General features: G+C 45.0%; 1 protein-coding gene across 2 annotated transcripts in view; it reads right to left on the bottom strand.

The window, feature by feature from the left end:
* Positions 1-2,538, bottom strand: part of Ripor2 (RHO family interacting cell polarization regulator 2) — a 213,504-nt gene extending 210,966 nt beyond the window's left edge. The window contains exon 1 of one of the 2 annotated variants that reach the window (XM_051194519.1): positions 2,312-2,538. In XM_051194519.1, the coding sequence (XP_051050476.1) occupies positions 2,312-2,387 (76 nt within the window). In that variant the 5' untranslated portion in view covers positions 2,388-2,538. The remainder of the gene's footprint in view (positions 1-2,311) is intronic. The other variant, XM_051194521.1, reaches the window with a different exon arrangement.
* Between the last annotated feature and the right edge of the window lie 13,480 nt (positions 2,539-16,018).

Consider the following 16,018-nt stretch of genomic DNA (forward strand, 5'->3'; position numbering starts at 1 on the left):
AACTAGCACCTGGCCAATAGCATTGTATCAAATACAGAGTCTCTGTGTGTTATTTGGGGCTGGCGCGGTGGCGGGACAAGACCGGCTGCAGGCGGAAAAACCTATACTCATTACAGGGGTTAACTAACTTTTTTTTCCTATTGACCAAATAGTCTTGAGTCTTCAGTTAGAAGGGACATTATACTGTGAGAAAAGCCTCACAGACAGGAGAGTGAGAAGTTAACAAGTTGGTTTTATCAGCTCCAAAATATTAGGATAGCTTTGTAGGCTAGTGTGGGCAGTAATGAGTCCCCTCATTGCTCTCCCCTTGATCCTCACCCCTTCTCCCTTCATCCCTTTAGTTCAGTTCTTTTAAATATGCACAGATCTCTTCATTTATGGGTCCCTTAGAACACTTCTCTATCCTGCACTTATTTTCAGGGCTCTAAACACATCAAGGTCCATGACCATCCTGAAGCCACGTCAGAATTCTTGAGATGTTTATTCCAAAGAGTGTCTGTATATTTGCTTATATACAGTATAAGCGTGTGGCTATGTATAAGTATACATACTTACAAAAGTAATACTGTCTATAAGTAACTCATACTTATTTTTCTGGTAACTGCCTAACAATGAGTTTAGATGCAGTGACTACCTACATTTCATATTAAAACCATGTGCAGATCATAGCTCAGAACCCAGAAATCAGCTACACAATCCAAGAATCATCTCTGGAGTGAAACAGGCTGCCTCAACTTTTAGGGATTAAGTTGACTTTGTACCCACACTGATGAAACCGTGAAAGTCCAGGCTCCCCTTTCTCCTAGTGACACCTCCCCACCCCAACAGAGGTATTATTTCAAACATTAGAGATCAGAGTTACTTTCCCATACTCAAAAAATGAAGCAAACAAACAAAAGAAAAAATAAACATAGCTCAAACAGTTAGGGATATAGATCAATCATAGAGTGCTTGCCTAACATGCATAAGGTTCCGGGTTCCACTTTCAGCACGTGTGCGTGTGCGCGCGCATGCGCGCGCGCGCGCGCACACACACACACACACACACACACACACACACACCAGAGTTTGAGAGCAAGGGAGGAGCCAGTAAAAGAAGCAGTTGATCAAGGGCTGAAGGCCCAGGAAAATTACTAAGGGCTTCTGCTGGATGTAAAACATTTCCTTGTATGTGAGTGCCATTTATACACCAACCAGCCCTGTTTGCTCCTAAATTAGTGAGTCATGACTGTGTATTGGACACCATCCCAAAACCACTCATTCATCTTAATTTAACTGCCTGCACCAGGGCCTTTTAACACATGAGAAGGACCCATCAACAGGCTGTTAGATACAAATAACAGGTCTCGAATGAGAACAACACCCCACAAATAAAATGGGTTGGTAACTGGCTGTAAACAGCTAGTCCATTTTGTATCAATGCATTGGTGATCATCATGCTTAAATGTGAAGAATTAAACACCAATATTGCAATTTGAACGTTTTTTGTTTAGAAATTAATTTTTTCACCTGTGTTTGAAAAGTTGTAAAATGTGACAACCACCCAATGAGGGTGAATGGTGGGCCCTCCTATGGGGATGCATGGTGTCCTGCTTACAACTTATCACTCCCAACTGTCACTTCAAACTGGGGCAAAGATCAGCTGAAAGCTATCACAGTTTCATCAGTGTCTCTGTCCTGACAGAGCTAAATAGAAAGCAAATGGTTCTTTCCTCATCTCTTTTCCTCACCTCACAGTCTTCAATCTCTGGAATCTGTCTCACTGTCCAACCATCTATTACTTGGAATTATTTGGAATATTTGGACTGCTTCTACTTTCTTCCATTATTCCCACACTAAAATTTCATTTTTGGTTAAAATTCTTGCCAACTCAAGAGGAACTTTCCTGTGAGTTTGATCACCAAACAGTCAACACAGCTCTTTGAAGAAATGGACTCACTGATGCTGGAATTTCTCCCCATCCCCAGTTCACTCTCTGCATACAGACATTCCACGTTTGTACTCAGTTTAACATGCAGAAGACCAAGTCACACAACATCGTGAGCAACGTGCATTTCCCCCATCTACATGGAGGAGTAAAGAGGCCCTCCCTGGCTGGCCGCTTTGCACAAGCTGTATCTGGTTACTTCTAAGTGGGATGAGGCTGTGGGCAAGAAAAGGGAAGAGAGAAGCCCGGTGAGAAATAGAAAGTTCACTCGGAGTAGGTACAACAGGAACAAGAGAGGTGAGAAGGGGAAACACAAGAGGCCAAGTGTGAAGAGCAAATAGGGGTGGGGACAAAAGTGTGGGCCATTCCTCTGGGGACACTCACGGTGGAGCCGCCGCCTCCGGATCCTGTCCCTCCATGGTCTGTTTCTGATCCAGTGTAATCTCGAAGGCAGCACCATGATCCCCAAACAGCAACCTAAGACCTCATCACCGCTCCACCAAAGGTCTCTGCAGCAATTCCGGAAGTCAGGTCCAGATGCATAAAAATCACAAAGAACTTTTTAAAGCTACTCTTTTTAAGCTACTCTCTTTTCTCTCTCCTGTGCTCTCTCTCCTGTGCTCTCTCTCCTGTCTCTCTCTCTCTCTCTCTCTCTCTCTCTCTCTCTCTCTCTCTCTCTCTCTCTCTCTCTCTCTCTCTCTCTCACGTCTTAGGTTTCTGTTGGCTTCTTTTATCTCTAGCGTTCCTTTCCTTCCCTTCCCTTCCTCTAACTCCCGACTGGCCCCAAGGCGGCTGCTGGGCTGAGCAGCCTGGGGCCCAGCCTCTCTCAGCCTTCTGTACCATGTTTTATGCATGAACACTGTGGCGTGGTAATTTATTCTAGCAGAGCTGATCCCTGGGCTCCTCTGTCCGCTGTGCGTCAGAGGAGCCAACAGTGGCTGGGGGAGGGCAGGTGTGTCTGCTGGCACAGGAATGACTTGAAATGGGAATCCCTGTCTGCAGACCGGAACCACAGGCCAGCCTCACTGCTGAGGCCGTACCACACCTCACATTCAATCACATAATTTATTCAGTAGAAATAGTGCTTGGCACTTGGTAGGTAAGCCGTAAATAGTTGCTGAATGAATAAAATGATGATGTGAACTCAACTCAGTGATTTTTCTGCACACACTTAAATCCTTTGAGTTAATCTTCCTTTTAAATTTTTATGTGAATAGTTGTCTGCCTTGTGACTGCAGAAGTCAAAGTAGGTGTTGGGTTGCCTGGAACTGGAGTTACATGTGGTTGTGAGCTACCATGATGGTGATGAAAACTGAACCTGGGTCCTGGGCAAGAGCAGCCAATGCTCGTAATAGCTGAGCCATGGCTCCTCTAGACGCACACAGTTAAACTTGATAGGCTGTCTTCAAATCTGGGTATTCGAACCTTCTCACTCATCTTTTCTCCCTATTCTTGAGTTACAATTATCCATTCACATTGAAATTTATTATTGCTTCAGCTGTTGCTACAGGACTGGGCAACGAAGCTAGGGCCTTGCATATACTAGGGAAGGGCTGACCCACTGAACTACCTCTCCAGCCCTCCTCTCTCTCTCTCTCTCTCTCTCTCTCTCTCTCTCTCTCTCTCTCTCTCTCAATCTCTCTCTCTCCTTTTTCTTTCTCTCTCTGTCTCAGTCTCTTTGTGTGTGTGTGTGCACCCACACACTTGTGATCTCACTTATCTCCCTGTCCCCTCGCTTCCGCCTTCTGCCCATGCAACCTCCTCTGCCAAAACAAAACAAAATTTAAAAGAAAAACCAAACACTAAACAAACAAGCATACAAACCAAAAGCAAAGGAGGAGGAGGAGAAGAAGTTTTGTGGTTGTGGAAGCTGTAGTGTAGTGTGGCCCTTGAGTCATATAGTTTACCCTTTAGTCCATTGCTTGTAAGTGTTCGCAGCTATGAGTCATTGGTCTGGTTTGAGGCAGGGTCTCTCACTGGGACGTGGGACTTGCTGAGTAGGATAGGCTGGCTGGCCAGCAAGATACAAGCATCTTCCAGTTTTCACCCCCCCTTCCCCAATGCCCAGCTTTTATAATGGTGATGGGGCTTGAACTCAGAGTTTACCTACAGGAGTGTGACTGGGGGTTACCTACAGGAGTGTGAGTGAGGGGTTATCTATAGGAGTGAGTAAGGGGTTACCTATGGAGTATGACTAGGGGTTACCTACAGGAGTGTAAGTGAGGAATTACCTTCAGGAGTGTGACTAGGGATTACCTACAGTAGTGTGAGTGAGGGGTTACCTTCAGGAGGGTGAGTAAGGGGTTAGCTACAGAGTGTGACTAGGGGTTACCTTCAGGAGTGTGACTAGGGGTTACTTACAGGAGTGTGACTAGGGGTTACCTTCAGGAGTGTGATTGGGGTTACCTTCAGGAGTGTGACTAGGGGTTACCTTCAGGAGTGTGACTAGGGGTTACCTTCAGGAGTGTGACTAGGGGTTACCTTCAGGAGTATGACTAGGGGTTACCTACAGGAACATGAGGGACTCAGATAGGTGCACCACTGAGAGGTCTGCCCAAAATGCACCACATGCTACACTACCCAAGTCACTTCTTCCTAACAGTTGCTTGCTGATTCCCCATGTCCTGGGAAGGCAGGGAGCTCCTGAACTTTCCCCTTCCCTCCATTTGAGAGCAGGACTAACCTCCTGAAGACCTCCTGGGGGTGATCCAGATGCCCTGGCAACAATGTTGGCTGGCCAGGAAGAAACACAGAGAAATAAGAGAGGTGCACAGTCCTGTAACAGTGTAGCCCAGGTGCTGTACTATGTTTTCTTTATCTTAAGATGAGAGTATCTATAGACCTTGGAGCTGTCAAGCTAAGATGGTGTAGCTGATGCAGTCCCTGGCAGTCACCTCTGTCAAGCCCACTGGCCAACTTTACAGCTGATTTAGCAGCCACAAAATGATAACATGCCTGTGCCTCAGTTTCTCCATCTGCAAACTGGTGATGAGAATGAGAGCTGTTCCCTGAGGGCTATGCCAGTGCTTATATAAGTTAGAACACACACCAAGAATGAGAGGCTGTGTTCAGCACAGAGGACTTGCTCTCTCTTGTCAGCAGCCTTGGTTTATTATTAACACAGACCAAGTAGAGATGATGGGAGTTGGAGAGCCTGCTGAGTGGCAAAGAGCACTTGCTTCTCTTTCAGAGGGCTGCAGTTTGGTTCCCACCACCTGTGTGGGGCAGCTCACAACTGACTATAACTAACTTCAGATCAGGTGCCCTCTTCCAGCCTCTATGAACACCTGCACACCACTGCCCCCTGTAGCTGGAAGTTTTTCTCTGGCTCTTCTTGTCCCTCTGGACCTGTTTCTCCCACCCCTCAGCATCCCCCACACCCTGCTGGGTCCCTGTCTTTGCTTATGAAATAACACTCAAAGGCTAATATTAAATATAATTGTTTGGCCAATGGCTCAGAAATATTACTGGCTAGCTCTCTCATAAACTAACCCATTTCTTTTCATCTATGTATTGCCTCGAGACTGTGGCTTACTGGTAATGCTTCATCATGTTACTCCTTTGGCAGCTACATGATTCTTCCTAACTCCACCTTCTTTCTCTCCATATCTCTGTTTGGATTTCCCACCTAGCTATATTTTGCCTGGCCATTGGTCAAAACAGCTTTATTCATCAGCCAATAAAAGCAACACATATTCTCAGCTTACAGAAGGACATCCCATATCAGCCCAACACCCAACAGGCACTAAATCTTCATTAAAGAAAAAAAGAGTCTAATGTATGCATTTCCCTTTGCCTCCATAAAAAGTTATTGTAGTTTTGTGGCTTGAAGCATTTTAAGTTTACCACCTTATACTTTCAGATGTCCAACTCTGAAAGGATTCCATGTCATCTGAAAATACCAGAGAAGAGTCTGCTTCTAGAATTTTCCATCTTCTAGAGGCAGCTGGTAAAGCTTGACTCTATTCCTGGGATGTTTTTGTAAACAGGAGCCGCTACTACGCTGAACCTTTACACAAACTATAGCAATATGCCCTGGTCCCTCACCATGTGCCTATGCTCCAAGCCCCATCTTTGGAACCAGAGGGCATGTCAGAGATCAAGATTAGCTCACAATCCATCTAAGATAAGGTCTTCTTGACTATAACAATAGCAAAATTCCCTAGGATGAAAAATTTAGCCCAAAGAAACAGTGCTTAGGATATATAGCAATGGATGTAATTGCAAAGTCTCCACTCCCATTGAAATGACTAAGATAATGTTAGTATCATCTTATCACTTTATTTTTTGCCTGCTTGGTCACTTAGCCATCTACACCCCCATACATCCATATTTGCCTCAACAATACTTTTGGGACTGTCCATGACCTTGGTCATGGTCCAAGTCTATCATGTAGTACTGTATCATACCAAGTATTATCATACCAAGTACAGATATATCAAATATAACATATCATGTAGTAGCTGAGCTTACAAAGAAAGCAGACGTTACTAGGTCACCCCAAATCTACCCCCACTTAAACACTGATGCAATTGTAGTTTTGTTTTTTAAAATGCTGTACTCCTGAAGCTGGGAAACAAGAGGTTTTTCAGAAGCACAAACTCACTTTTGGCTTAGCCATTAATAAAAGGACTAAAACTTTAGTTGGCTTAATCAGTGCAGTTGTTAGTAACTGTGTTAAATGGGTCATTTCACCATTTCACCATAGTAACTCACTGCTACACCTTCCCATCTGTCTGTCACTTCGACTTAAGTCAGTTACTTCAACTAGGCAAATCTGTCATGAGGGAAGTCACAGGGATCTGGGACATATTTTTTCTTCTACTGCTTTTTTTTTTTTTCACTCCAAAATGCCATCAGAATTTCTTTCTTTTCTTTCTTTCTTCCTTCCTTCCTTCCTTCCTTCCTTCCTTCCTTTCTTCTTTTTTCTTTCTCATTAAGTCATACATTTCCCAAAATTTCCACTGGGTGTGCATCAGCTACTTTCCTGAAACACGTGGTTGACAACCACACAGGAAGGACTCACAAGAAGAGAGATTGACAGACCAGGGTCAGGCAGAGGACAGCACAGTCTAAATAGAGGCTGTTGAACGCTTTCTTTTCATTCTCTTTGCAGGGCGGGGGGGGGGTGTGTGTTATTATGTGAGTTTCTTTAATTATTTAGAGTCAGAGCTTCGTGTGTCCCTGGCTGTCCTCCAACTTCCTATGTAACTAAGGTTGGCCTTGAACTCCTGTTTCTTCTGCCTCTACCTCCGAGGTAATAGGATTGTTCACATGAGCCACCAGTCCAGGCTTCTCTTAGGAATTTAAATCAAAATCTCACCAGTTTCTCTTTACAATCACCTGAGGTCTGGGAGGGGGCCATAAAGCCCAGGACTGTTAAACCCTCCTGGGTTATTTCTGGTCATATCTGCAGTGCTGCAGGCCAGGGCTTGGGTCCTAGGGCCCATTTTGTGAACTTCTGACATTTATCTTCTCTTCGGTGGTGTGAGCTCTCATAAATGCCTTAAGTAAATTGTCCTGTGGAGTGTTACTCTCGCCAGGCATCAAGTGTAGGGCATACATTTTCTCTTGTGACAGCCCACAATGCTGTTACGTTTTCGTAAGTCAAGGAATTGCATGGTGCAAACTTCATAGACTCAGCTGGAGTTATGGGCTAAGAACAGTATGGGTGGGAAAAATGTATAATTGTGGGATTTTTCCTTTTTTTTTTTTTTTTCCCCTCTCCAGCTCATTTTCAGTTAATGGAGGCTGGATGCTGGATTCTGGAGAAAGAACACCAGCATGTAGGCTTCTACTTGAAAACTGCCCTGAGGAGAAAGAGACCTTCAATTACTTGGTGAAAAAGGGAAACTGCTGGGCCAAGATACATGTCAGACTTCTTAAAGAAAGTCACTGTAGAAAACTTGTTATTATTGTGAAATAAAAGCTTATCAAACACCAGTGGGGAATGGCAACACTTGCCTGATTTACTTTTCTCCCGTCACCAACTCGGGAAAGGAGCTGGCTGTTCAGTGGATTCTTTGAAAGCAGGTGTGAAAAGCTGGGTCAGCTACACACTTTTACGGAGCCATCTGAGTGTGCTTTATGGAGAGATGAGCTTTTGCTTCATTTCTCCCACAAGTTGTTAGACACTGAATGCTGATAAAAAGTGTGAAGATTAAAGAGTCGCGACTTGAAACGATAACTATGTAACACGTACATCATAGAGGACAAGTCATATAACTCCATCAACTCCCTCATTCATTTTGTCAATGGGACAATGGAAATCTGGCTTAGAGGTTGAGACCACTTGCTACTATTGCATAGGACCCAGGTTCAATGCCCAGTACCCACATCATGGCTCACAACCTTCTGTAATAACTCTAGTTCCAGGAGATCCAATAGGCATACAGGTGTACATATGAAATATGCAGGGAAATCATTCATACACGCAAAGTAAAATAAATAAATCTGAAAAATAAGAGCCCATGTACTGAACTATAATCTATACTAACTCTTCAAATTAAATGAGCAAGCCTCATAGTGAAGGACAGTTTTGGCGCCCTGTATGTTCAAGGCTACTTTGGTTTGGCAGTAGCATTCTGTTTTTTTTAAGTATGTATTGTGGATTTGACAAAGACAATGGGAGAAGAGAGATAAACACAGCTCTTCAATTACCTTAGGCAACATCAGGTCTGAAGCATGCTTTTTTTCTTTTGGGCCACCAACCAGCTCCTAAATCGTGACATGGAAACTTATTATTAGTTATGAATACTCTGCCTTAGCTCATGCTTGTTTCTGGCTAGTTTTTTTTTTTTTCTTTAACTTGAAATAATCTGTTTCTCTTCATCTACTCTTTGCCTCATGTCTTTTTACCTTTCTTTCTGCGTGTCCTACTCTGTGTCTGCTGCCTGGCCACTGGCTGGCTGGCCCTGGACATCTCCCTTGTTTTTTTTCTTGTCTAGTTCCTTTAGAGACTAGATTTCTCCTCCTGTTTATTCTCTCTGCCTCCCAGCTCCACCTATCCTTTCTCTGCCTAGCTATTGGCTGTTCCAATCAGGTGTCTCAGGCAGGCAAGGTGAAACAAATGCAGCACATCTTTACATAGTTAAACAAAGGCAGTAGTAACAAATGTAACACATCCTTACATTGCTAAACAAATGCAACACATTTTTACATAGTTAAAATAATAGACCATAACAAGATCCAAAGATTTCATTTCCCAGAAAGAAAGTGAAACTGGCATGCAGAGAGATTAGGAGAAATACTCAAATTTGCACAGGCCCATGCACTGCGGCCCCACACTCTCCCCAGCCTCAACATTTTACTCTTTTCATCACTATTCAGATGAGACTTTGTGGGCTATTTTAGGTTTAGAATGTTTCAGGAAGGTGTGTGTGTGTGTGTGTGTGTGTGTGTGTGTGTGTGTGTGTGTGTGTCAGAGATGGGTGGCTTTGAATTGGAGCATGAAAGAAGCAAGAAGACCAGAGAGGTTAGTGGCCACCGTTAACATATACCTCTAGCTGGTGCAGCCTGTTTCTGCCCCCTCCTCTGTCTCTTCCTTCCCTAATCCAGTGACCCCAGTATTTCCTGTCTCAGTGAACAGCTCACCTTCTAAGACCCTCAGCCTTGGTGGCCTCCCTGATTCCTGTACTCAGGACTCACACCCAGACCAACATCAGATCCAGGTGATTTTACAACCTAGTTACTTCCCTGCTCTTCTATCTGGCTGTCCCTACAGTCACAGACCTGACTCAAATTGCCAACACCCATCACTGACACCTTTTTTTACAGACTCCTAATAGGTGCTTTCATGACCCAGTTGTGTCACCTTAACCCATCCTTACAGTCAGAGTGACTGTGAAAAAATGCAGCTCGGAATGTAAACTGTCCCCCAGGTTCATGTGTCTGAACAGGGTGGCACTGTCTCGGGGCTTGTGGGACCTCACAGATGTGGGGTCTCCAGAGGAAGTAGGGGAAGGCATAGAAGATTATCATGTTTCCTTTCCTTTTCCTGCCTGGGGTGACATCAGCAAGTAGCCACCTCCTGCTCCCAATACCAAGGACCCAGTGAGCCCTGATGGGTCTTTCTCACTGCGACAAACAAACCCTTCTGAAACTAAGAGGCTAAATAAGCCTTTCCTCTCCCGGGTACTTTCGGTCGGACATTTGGTGGCAGTGATGTAATAATAAATGAGTTCATACCACCATGGAGAATCTTTCTGTACATGAGTTATTGCTGGATAGAGCCTCAATCCCTGAATGACAACCACAAGCTAATTGCTTTGGGAGAGAGGAGGAGGGTGTCCCCAGAGGCAGAAGTCCCACATGGCTGGCAATCTCCATCGTTTGGATGTGATGTGTCCCCACAGGTTCATGTATTTGGACATGAAGTCTCCAGATAGGACACTGTTTGGGGGAAGCTGTGGGTCCTTAGAGGGACCTCTCTGCAGGAAGTGGATCAGCAGGGGTAGAAAGAGTCACAGCCCTACTTCTGTCCTGGTCCATCTTCCTGACTGCTGGTGATATAAGTAGCCACCTCATGTTCCCACCGCCAAAGCCACAGTGACCACAGTTGTCAAAAGGCCAAACCTTCCTGGTCACAAGAGACCAACCATATGGTTTCAACAGTGAGAAAAAATAACCCTTCCTCTGTTGAATTGCTTCTTGTTAAGTAGCTGCTTGCAAACACACACACACACACACACACACACACACACACACACACACACACACACACAAAGGAAGGAAGGAAGGGAGAAAGAAAGAAAGGAAGGGAGGGAGGGAGGAAGGAAGGAACGAATGAAGGAACGAAGGAAGGAAAGAGCTAATACAGCAGTGTTGACTTGTTGGAAGATAGTGAAAGGAGCTGTCCAGGAGGTAAGGCAGAGAGAGGCACAGATCCCAAGGCACAAAGCCCTAGAATTCTGAGATTCTAGTGAGACCCTGGAGACAGGTAATTCTCAGGGAAACAAACGAAATGGCCATGGGAACAGCTGGCTGTGGACTTGTCATTTTGGTCACCCCAGGTTTGTACCCAGAGAGTCTTAATTTCCCTATGAGACCTTAAGGAAGATTTATTTTCTTTTGTGCCAGGCAGCTTTAAATCTGAGAATAATTCATTATGGACAGAAAGGCCAGCTGGCATCGGAGGAGCAGTGTTGCTCTGAGTGTCGTAGAGGAGTCAAGGCAAGGTCATCCCCCCCTGTTCTTCGGTCAGCCCTAGGGCACAGCCCTGACTGACCAAAAAATGTAACTTTCCATCAGTACTCAGTTCAGTTTTTGTGAGAAACCCTGGCCAGAGTCGACTCAAGACAAAGTAAAGAGTTCAGGGTGATGGTTCACACCTGTAATTTCAGTACTTCGGAGGCTGAGGCAGGAGGATTGCTGGAATTCCAGGCCAACATGAACTTCCTAGTGAGTTACAGGCCAGCCAGCACTTCAGAGTGGAGGCCAAACCTCAAAAACACAACAGAAGAAGGAAAAAGTAGGAAAGATGTACTTTCTTCTAATGATCTTAGAGTGCTAGGCTTTTCTTTGACCCTTGTGATGCTGGGCTCTCAGCATTGCCAGAAGAGCAGGCGGCGCAATGATTCAATGGTATCTTCCTCTTCTTACATTGCAGTGAGTCACAGAATCAGAATGCTGCAGAACTGCACAGCCAGAGGACTCAGATGTCACTGAGCCACAGACACTTCACAGAAGACTAGACAGACACTCAAAGGGATGGGTGTCAGTCACCACAGAACTATCTAGTTCCTGAGGCAACTTCAGAGGCTGCATGGCTGGTCGTGCAGGACTGTTTCTGTATCTGAGGCTGCATGGCTCATCGAGCCTGACTATTTCTGTATTGGGAGCTCTCACAAATCAGCCCCCTCAGATGTAACATCAACGTGTTCTTCAGAGATGTTCAGACATTGCATTTTGCATGTGAGCACAAGGCATAGCCAGGGCTATTTTGTTAAAATTGTGCAATGAACCCAGACTCTTAAGGCTTCATTCTGTTTGTTCCCATTGTGAGTCTGGTTGGGTTGACTGATGTTCTGGTGCATTTTCAGAAAGAGAGGAAGTGAATACAGGGACACGAGGAAGGCAGGAGCAGGGCTGCTCTCCCTGGTATCTCTGCCAAGTGTTCTGTACTCCTGGGAACCTGCCCAGCCTACTCCAGAAAGCTTGTTCAAGAAGCGTGAAGGTTTTTCTAGTGCCAGGATAATCTAATTCATTTGAAAAATTATAGTGGTAATCACTGAATGTACAAAAACTAGTGATACATGGGTTAGCCCCCAGAAGGCTTCAAATCAAGAGAAGGGAGACAGATGTAGACATCCACAGACTGGTGTAGAGCAGAAGCAATGAGTCTTCTGCAAACAGAGGAGGTGGAGAACTAGGCCCATGAGGAGGAGGAAAATCAAGGCAGGTTTGGGGATGCAGCATTTGAGTTATGCCTTCAGAAATAGACACTGTCAAGGACAGAATGGTGTCTCAGAAATTGAGAACACTGGCTGCTCTTTCAGAGGACCTGGTACAATTTCCAACACCCACATGGGGACTCATAAGCACCTGTAACTCCACATCCAGGAGATCTGACACCCTCGTCTGGCCTCTGTAGGTACCAGGCTCACACAAGTTACATAGATACACATGCAGGCAAGCACACACATAACATAACATAATTCAATAAAAATAAATATTTTTTTTAAAGATAGGCACTGTTTCAAGAGGTAGGAAAGGGCCCCAGACCGACGGCTGGGAAGCCAGCATGGGGCTGACTCAGGCTCCCCTGAATATGGGTCTCAGCCAGAAGGACTGAGCAGTCTAAGGGACCTCAGACAGTGGAACCAGGATGTATCCCTGGTGCACAAAAGGACCTTGCGAACACATCCCCCATGGAGGGATAACTGCCTTAACCTAGAGACAGGAGAGAAGCCCTAGTCCCTACTTCAAATGACCTGACAGACCTACATGACCCCACCTGGATGGCATTGCCCTACATGTGGAATTGGGGTGGGGGGATGGGAGGGGAGGGTGGTCAGGGTGCATGTGAGGGGGCAGAGAGGGAGGGAGGGAGAGGGAACTGGGATTGACATGTAAAATAATAAATTAAATAAAAAAAAGAAAAGAAAAGGGGACTTTAGACTGGAGACATGGATTAGCAAAGGCTGTAGGCGAATGAACATGCTGTAACTGGGCTCAAGGATGGAAGGTAGGAGTGAATATAGCACTCTGTCAGCAGGGAGCCACAGTGGGGAAAAAGCCAGGCAAAATACCCATACATAGAAAAAATAACACATTTAAAAATCATTAGGGTTCAGTCCACTATGGCAGGGAAGGCGGAGCAGCAGGAGGCCGTGGTCATACCACATCGGCAGAGAATGGGCATAGAAAGGTGACCGCTTCTTCTCAGCCAGTTTTCTTCTCTTTTTATTCAGTGTGGGACCCCAGCCCATGACTCCTGACACTCACATCCAGGGTTGGTTTCCCTTCCACAATTAAACATCTGGAAACACCTTCACAGACATACCCAGAGGTGTGTCTCTGGGTGTTTCCACATCTAGCTGGGTTAACAATGAAGATGAACAATGAAGACAAAGGGGTTATTTATGAGAACAGCAGCCACCACTCACAGCAGTCAGCATGCTACAGGCTGGGGCTGAGGTTCCAGGAGTAGCTAGGTACCAGCACCCCAAGAGAGACCCCCCCTCAGAGTGTCCCATGTATGAATCCCTAAACAGACAGAAAGTGTCCTGTGTATGAATCCAAGAAAGTATGTTGACAGATAAAGAAAAAGAAAAAAAATATAAGAAAAACAAAATGATGTTTGCATTAATGTATTTTTAAAAATTAAAAAGGTTACATTTCAAAAACTTAAGTATTTGTTAAGTGTCTGTCTTATGTCATGTAGCGTCCATGCTACGATTTGTTCCACGAATCGGGCGAAGGCCTAGAGACTGAAATAAAGACAAGACTGCAGGTCATTTGTTCAGTGGCAAAGTTGGAATGCCAAATGCCGAATGCTGTTTATTGACGGGATGGAACAGGCTTAAATACTGACTTATAGCACAGTGGAAAGTAACAGGTTTATTAGGTTTAGCTCCTCCCTACGAGGTGTGTGTTATCACGAAGTGTGTGTTATCAAAAAGGGAAGAGTACCAACAACAGCCTTGGGGCAAGGAGTTCCAGCCAACAGCTTCAGGCTTGCTCAAGGTGGTCCATGCAGGGCCCTACAATGTCAGACTCAGCAAACCCTGCCCCGGCAGCCCTCCACTCCCCAGAATACCTGCAAAACCAACTTAAGTTCTGCAAATTTCTCCATGAGAGTACTATCTGAATGAAGTGAATTAGTGGTTAGTAATGGTTACCATACCCAACCCATGCTATTTGTGTGATAAATTCCTAGTTTCATTGCCAAAGTCTGATGTCCCAAGAAGACCCAAGTCTTGGGCAAAGCAGAGAGGCTGGCAAGTTATAATGGCCTTGAGTTTCTGCTAGGGTCAGTATTTACCTGGACATTTCTCCCACTGGGCACCTTCTCTGCTGGGCAGTGCCGATCGATCACAGCTCTGCTGCAGCTATTTCCTGGCCTTCCTTCCTGTGTCTCCTGTGGCACGTCATCAGGAGTCATGAGGCACAGCTGCAGGTGGGCTCATCCTACGACATCTCTTCTTTTACTGTGCCTTCTTACTCTGCAGTGGGAAAGCCTGTGAGCTTGTTGCAACAAGAGCTGGTAAGTGGCTGCGTGTATGCCAGACTCACACAGCAACTTGAATCTTGGAAGGAGTGAGTGAGCAAAACAAGTTATTGGCTTTGCTGGCCAGCAGCATGACCACAGGCTGAAGGGTGAGACAGCATGGCTCTGCAGTTTGAGGACCATGGAAGAGAGGTGTTGCTTCTGGGCCCAGGGCAACAGCATTGCTAGTGAGGTGCTTAGATAGTTATGTAGTAATTTACTCCCACTGTCAACTCCATTGGATTAAGAAATACCTACAGCTTTAGTGAGACACATCTTGGGTGTGTCTGCCAGGATATTTCCAGGGAGGATTAATTAATAGAGGAAAACCTACCCTATATATGGGTGGTACAAACCCTTGGACTTGGGTTGCAGACTGAACTGAAATAGAGAAAACAGAAAGCCAGTAGACCATCACACTTCCCAGCCCAGCTTCCTGATCTTCCCAGATGTGAGCAAGAAGCCTCATACTCCAGCCATTTTGGCTCCCCTGTCACAATGGACTGTACTCCTAAACCATGAGCCAAAATGAATCCTTCCTCCTATAAGTTTTTTTTTTTTTTTTGGGTACTTTGTCATAGAAACAAGGAAAGTAGTTAATAGTGTACCTCTAGGGCTCTAGAACATTTTATGGCATATTAGTCTATTTTTATTACTATAACAGAATATTCCAAACTGTTAACTATGTAAAGAAAAGGCTTTGTTTGAATCATGAATCATGTTTTTATCCCATGGTCAAGGGCCTGCATCGGGTGATGGTCTTCTTCTGCACAAGTCCTAAGGCTGAGGCAGCACAGGTTGTCACAGGGCAGGAGACAGGGATGTTTCTATCGATTTCTTTGTCTCTTATAAAGCCATTGGTATTCAATCCTAGATACTCCACCACGATTACTATAATATCATACTCACCTTCCAAGTGATTGGCCTCCAAACACCACTGTCAAGTTAAATTTCCACCCTCATAATGTATTTCTAACACCTGAGCCATTGTGGAATCCATGCAAACCACATCCAAAATGCAGCCTCTGAGCTGTGAGTTCCTCTCAGGTATTGCTCCCCTTGTTCCTCGGCATAGCCAGAGGATCCTGTAATTTACAGTGACAGGAGGTGAACAGGATGCAAGAGTTAGACAGTTGCTTCCTGCAGCATCGGCTGAGCTCATATCTGAGACTAGGGTCCCAGAGAAAGACGGTTTTGAGCATGTGTGATGTGAGAGAGGGAGATGAGAGAGAGAGAGAGAGAGAGGAGGAGAGGGAGAGAAGGAGAGAGAGATATTGCATTTACTCTATCCTGTTATCCATGGTTAAGATTTTGGACAAAAATCTTTTTTACTTTTTGCATACTGTTATCTTGTATCTCTTAGTAAAATATCCATATATGAG

This window comes from Phodopus roborovskii, unplaced genomic scaffold, assembly GCF_943737965.1.
Source record: "Phodopus roborovskii unplaced genomic scaffold, PHOROB, whole genome shotgun sequence".
NCBI lineage: Eukaryota > Metazoa > Chordata > Mammalia > Rodentia > Cricetidae > Phodopus > Phodopus roborovskii.